The sequence below is a fragment of the Lissotriton helveticus genome, chromosome 9 (assembly GCF_964261635.1).
Source record: "Lissotriton helveticus chromosome 9, aLisHel1.1, whole genome shotgun sequence".
In the NCBI taxonomy this organism is placed as follows: Eukaryota; Metazoa; Chordata; class Amphibia; order Caudata; family Salamandridae; genus Lissotriton; species Lissotriton helveticus.
Window position 1 is genome coordinate 545,098,805 of NC_136070.1, and position 6,308 is coordinate 545,105,112.

At 47.0% G+C, this 6,308-nt stretch overlaps 1 protein-coding gene across 1 annotated transcript in view; it reads left to right on the top strand.

Moving 5' to 3' along the window:
- LOC144781527 (solute carrier family 22 member 20-like) overlaps positions 1 to 6,308 on the top strand; it is a 336,644-nt gene that overhangs the window by 7,897 nt on the left and 322,439 nt on the right. The window contains exon 3 of the mRNA XM_078660426.1: positions 3,210 to 3,313. Coding sequence (XP_078516552.1) covers positions 3,210 to 3,313 — 104 coding nt within the window. The remainder of the gene's footprint in view (positions 1 to 3,209; positions 3,314 to 6,308) is intronic.

Below are 6,308 nucleotides of genomic sequence, written 5' to 3' on the forward strand. Positions count from 1 at the left end.
ATAACTGCAGGCAGCCCCGTGCCTGAGGTGCATCATCAGAGCTGTGTGAATAATAACAACTGTGAGCCCGTGCCTGAGGTGCATCATCAGAGCTGTGTGAATAATAACTGCAGGCAGCCCTGTGCCTGAGGTGCATCATCAGAGCTGTTTGAATGATAACTGCAGGCAGCTCCGTGCCTGAGGTGCATCATCAGAGTTGTGTGAATAATAACAACTGTGAGCCCGTCCCTGAGGTGCATCATCAGAGCTGTGTGAATAATAACTGCAGGCAGCCCTGTGCTTGAGGTGCATCATCAGAGCTGTGTGAATAATAACTGCGTCAGCCCCGTGCCTGAGGTGCATCATCAGAGCTGTGTGAATAATAACTGCAGGCAGCCCAGTGCCTGAGGTGCATCATCAGAGCTGTGTGAATAATAACTGCGTCAGCCCAGTGCCTGAGGTGCATCATCAGAGCTGTGTGAATAATAACAGCTGTGAGCCCGTGCCTGAGGTGCATCATCAGAGCTGTGTGAATAATAACTGCAGGCAGCCCTGTCCCTGAGGTCCATCATCAGAGCTGTGTGAATAATAACTGCAGGCAGCCCCGTGCTTGAGGTGCATCATCAGAGCTGTGTGAATAATAACTGCGTCAGCACCGTGCCTGAGGTGCATCATCAGAGCTGTGTGAATAATAACAGCTGTGAGCCCCTGCCTGAGGTGCATCGTCAGAGCTGTGTGAATAATAACTGCAGGCAGCCCTGTGCCTGAGGTCCATCATCAGAGCTGTGTGAATAATAACTGCGTCAGCCCCGTGCCTGAGGTGCATCATCAGAGCTGTGTGAATAATAACTGCGTCAGCCTGTGCCTGAGGTGCATCATCAGAGCTGTGTGAATAATAACTGTGTCAGCCCCGTGCCTGATGTGCATCATCAGAGCTGTGTGAATAATAACAGCTGTGAGCCCCGTGCGGCGGGGTCAGGGAGCTGGCTGCTGAAAACCATTGTGCAGAGCCTTAAGTGAAGAGAGGAGAGGTGCGTCCAGCTACTGTGAGAGCGGCCATCTTAGATGCGGACACGAGAGGAGTCTTGGCCGTGCCTGTAATCCTGACAGCGGCACGGCGCTGTGTGCTCAGCTAGATACTGCCCAACTCGCTGTGTGGAGAGATCGGGGGCATCTGCAGTTACCCCTTCTGTGCAAGTAATCACCGGGAAGCCTACCAAAGTGCGCGAGGCCACAAGCATCCCTCAGACATGGGGACATGAGCGCCTGCCGAGCCAGAAGACACACAACCACGTTTCTCCAAGGCGAGGCAGGAATGCCTCGGAGAAACCAGTGTCTTTTTGCGATTCGGGGTCGTGGTTTTCGTTCTCTCCTCTTCCCATTGGCTGGAAGGTAAAATTCCAGCCAATGGGAAGAGGAGAGAAAGTAAATAGAAAGAACCTAAAAAAAACGCCCCGAATCTCCAAAAGACGGGGCTTAAAGGGAGTGACTCCCCTCTCCTCCAATGGCTGGCCAGCATTTACTAGGCCAGCCAATGGAGAAGAGGGGCGGGTTCCAAGCCCCCTCTAAGAAACATTAAATCTTCGGGCTCCACCCACACTGCTTACAGCAGTGCGACGAGTCCTCGACCTAAAAAAGCACTCTCCCCAAACTAGAATGCTCTATTTTTTTAAGTTGAGCTCAAGGGACTCTCACGAGAATCCCTCAAAAACAGATATACAAACATATTTGTACCTTAGTTTCTCGTAAACTGGTGAATGGATTTACAACAAATCTCAAAAAGCAAACTTTATGGGCCAAGATCTAGCTTCCTGCCAAATTTGTCGTAATTTCATTCAGTAGTTTTGAGCTATCGCATTCCAAAACGGTCTATTGAAAATGCATGGAGATTTTGCATTTTGGCACCCCCCTTATTCTTGTCCCCCACTCGATATATCTCCCTGAATCTTTCCAGAAAGAAGCTAACCAAAGAAAGGCATTATTTTGGAAAGTTATTAGCAAACCATAAAAGACATACTCACACCTAACTAGAACTGCCAGTACCGACATCCACTGGGTAATGAATGTGTGTGTGTTTGTTGTAAACAGCACTGCTTAAAGTACCACCAAACTAGACCCCTTTTGTGGTGTTGGGGCACAGGGTGAGGCTGCTGCGGATAATGGGTGGCAGGGTCTGAAGAAACGAATTGCTCCGCCTGTGAATCCTCATTACACAAACAGATGGGTGCTGCTTAGGGCCGCTGATACAACAGCATTAACAACTTCCATTCCTACCCCTCATCCCTCCCTCCCTCCCACACATTTCTCCTTGCACTGGGGCTCTCAGCTAGTGCACTGTGTGTCAAAGCCTTGTGGGCCAAATCCTGAGCCCAGATGTTATTTTACCACAGGTGTATATCTCTTTATTTATAATTAACTATTAATTATGAAAATGTATTCAGTTCAGAATCACTGTATGTAAACTTATCCTAAGTAGATAGCCTGAAAATCTGCTGTACATGTATGTTCTATGTTCAACAACTGGGAATATAATGTAGCTAACTGTGGGGTGTTCTCTGAGTATAGGATTTCAAATTTCAGCCACGTGAAAGGGTGTACTTTGGCCACATTCTAACACTATATTGATCACTATCCTTCTCAATCCAAATAACTGACTAACTTTCATATTTCACTATACTAATTCACCACTGAGCCTTTATGGGTTCCGAAGTATCCTGCTACTCGCTGAAAAAGCAGTTTGACGTCTCACTCAGGGTAGTAAGCGTTATATAAATGCAGTTACGTTAATATAAGGTTAAATCTCTGTCCCGAGAGATTGTAAATACAATAACCCAGTTGGGCACCAAAGACCCTGGACTATTTTGAAGGATAAACTGCCTACATTTACTGCCCACGTCATTAAAGTGCTCTACGTGCTTTTGGTGTCTAATAGTGACATCCATGCTGTAGTCAGGTATAGTGTCCTACATTATAACATTGCCTACGTCCCTGAATGTACTGAGGTTCTTTCTTTTGTACACCAAGATGCCAGACGTGATTATTGCATGCACAGTGGCAGGAAAAATTTGTTAATTAGTCATAAAGTGAGGAAGCCCCTGGTCTCGCTCTAGTGGTAGGCCCGCTGCCAAGAAACTGCCAGGCTCCTGTTTGCATGAAACATACTGTGGAGGGAGGAAGACCTTATCTGAACCCTGCTCTGCCTCCTCTCGTTCTCTCTCGTTCTCTTACAGTGGGACCTGGTGTGTAACCTGCAGGCCCTGCGGCAGATGGCCCAGTCCCTGTTCATGGCTGGGGTGTTGGTGGGCGCCATTGTGTTCGGACGTCTGGCGGACAGGTACTGCTCATTTCATTCTTGCTTACTTCCTTCTCCAAATGTCCCCAATTACATCGGCCTGTTCCAGTTATCTCTACAAGAACAGAGCCAGCCCTGACTGCTAATATTCATGATGGCTACCTCATGCTATTCAGTTCATGGTTGTAGGCCTTTTGGAGATAGTGAAAAATTAAATGGCTTTTTGGTGCCATTAATAGTAAAGACCACTATGAGTGGGAGAGAGTCAATTATAAGTCAGGGTACTGCATTTTGAGGTGCCGAACTGGCAGGACATATCCTAAACTCCTTGAAACATAGTCTGCCTCTGTCTTCCTAAATTCAGGGAGGACTCATGTATTTGTTTATTAGGTCTGGCTTTAGCCAAGACTTTTTAATTTTACAAAAAGTATATGTATCATATACTTACAGAAAGGCCTTTCAGACAACTCTCTTTATCCATTGGTCTGTTGTTGTATCATTCCCATTTTGCTTACACCGACTGCAGCATGCAGCAAGGGGCAGTGAGTCAGCCTACTTCAGGCACTGGCTAACTTCACGTACAGTGAATGCATCTGCTCTTTCACAAATTGCATATCCACACAAAAGGTAGTTCCATTCAGTGCCAGTGTTTTTGTTTGTGATTAATTAGCACTTAAGTGTTGCCTTTGTGTTTAGAGCCTGATGTGGTAGCAGGGCTCTTTCTACTAGCTCTTGACATCACAGCCTACATTCCAGATTTTCCAGTTCCTGCCTCCTGCTAATGATGCTGTAAATTCCTTTTGGAGCTGCCTTTTTTATCTGATTGCTGCTGTTTCGGAGTATACCAGATGGTGCCCATTTTAATCTATTCTTTCAGAAGTAATTCTCTTTTTAGAATGCATGCAATTAAATTGATTTATAACTGAACTTATAGTTCTATTAAGGACTACAGCTATGCTTAATAATACATTCAATTTGTATGTCCTACATGTATGTCTTTCTAATTTTCTTTTAGTGTTCTTGTATGTTGTACTGATATAGGTATTTAACTATCACATTACTACTCTGCTTTCACATTGTTCTTTATTTACTTGTTTGCATTAATTGTACAGAAACGCACCCCATGCAGTAGTTAAATACAATTACATCACAGTTGTCTGACAATAAGGTAGTGAATACTGTAGGCTCTGCTCCCTTGATAAAACATGGTGTGTGTGTTATCCACATTGAGTGGCAGGTTATGCATTCATGCATCTGCTCGACATCTGGCATCTTATTATCAAAACACAAGCTTCCACTATGCCAGTCAGAAAAGCAACAAAACCAAAAACATTGACCCCAGTGAACTGTGCGATCCTGTCAGAATATATGAGGCCTGTCCTTCTCACAGCAGTGCCCTCTGTCACACTGACTGTTTGGTTCAATGCCCAATCAAAGGATGCTCATCAACTTTATCTACCCTACTCTCCCCCTACGCACTGGGCACGCCCCCCAAAGACATTCACCGGGTTCAACTTCTCCTCCCCGGACAGTTTTCATGGTGCAGCACCCAGAAGAGGTCAAAAAGACTCCCTCCCAATATGCTGTGGTCCACATTGGCAGTCACTAGGGCGGTCTGTCATCCGGCTGAGTATCTAGTTTAGTAATATATGCCTCCCATGCGGTGATGCCCCAGATGTTTGGGATGCCACGTGTATTGATGCCTGCTCGTCTACCGACCACTTCCGAGAGTTTGTAAGCCACAGCGATGTTTCGGGGGTCTCAGAGGACTTCCATGCCATTGCAGTATGATGTTTATATAATATTATTGCCAAATTGATCATGCAACACTCAAATCTATTCTTTTTGGATCTGCTCATCCAACCTAATATGGTACAAAAGGGGGTGCTGATAGACGAAGCATCCGAACCAATCAAATACTCACACCCAGTCAAAAGATCTGGGTTTGATCCATCACCGTTCTTTAGCCCACTCCGCCACCCCAGTTCAGACATGGCTATATGCAAATCAGTCTGACCCTGTGCCTCATGGGAACAGTCCAGCCCGAACTGCCAAGCCATGCCTTCCCTGGACCGGAAACAAGCTTCCGAGGACCGGTTTCTGGCATTCCAGCTGTCTTCAGCCCGGCTTGCTTGAATCCAGTGGCAAAGTGAGCAAGGGACTCACGTCTGAGCATACCCTGCCACACTTATGGCGGCCAAAGCGGTACAAAAGGGGGTGGTGATGGACGGAGCATCCAAACCAATCAAACACTCACACCCAGTCAAAAGATCTGGGTTTGATCCATCACCGTTCTTTGGCCCACTCCGCCACCCCAGTTCAGACATGGCTATATGCAAATCAGTCTAACTCTATGCCTCATGGGAACAGTCCAGCCCGAACTGCCAAGCCATGCCTTCCCTGGACCGGAAACAAGCTTCCGAGGACCGGTTTCTGGCATTCCAGCTGTCTTCAGCCCAGCTTGCTTGAATCCAGTGGCAAAGTAAGCAAGGGACTCACGTCTGAGCATACCCTGCCACACCTATGGCGGCCAAAGCGGTACAAAAGGGGGAGGTGATGGATGGAGCATCCGAACCAATCAAACACTCACACCCAGTCAAAAGATCTGGGTTTGTTCCAACCTAATAGGCAATAGCCTGGACTGGGAATCAATGCCCTTCCCACCACGTGTGATACACATGATAGCCATCTAAAAGCCCCTCCAGCACCACATATCAGCCAGCTGGGTCTATCTGGGTGCGTGCACCACATGGGGGACCCCTGGTATCACCTAGATCAGCTCTCTCCTTGCATATACAGAATATGTGGTCCCATAGGTCTGTCAGCCCCATCGACGTGCTACCTTCTGAAGTTCCACCCCGTAAGGTGGATCTCTTGTAGGCTGGATAAGTGAATGTGCATGAGTGTATCCCATGATTTTTACATCCCAGCTCACGAAAGAGTATGGTGTCATCTAACCATCTAGGGGCTAACGAGGGCATGCTCTCAACTCTACTGGGGGGCCCTTACACCCGGTGTCCCAGGGACCAGGCTGGAG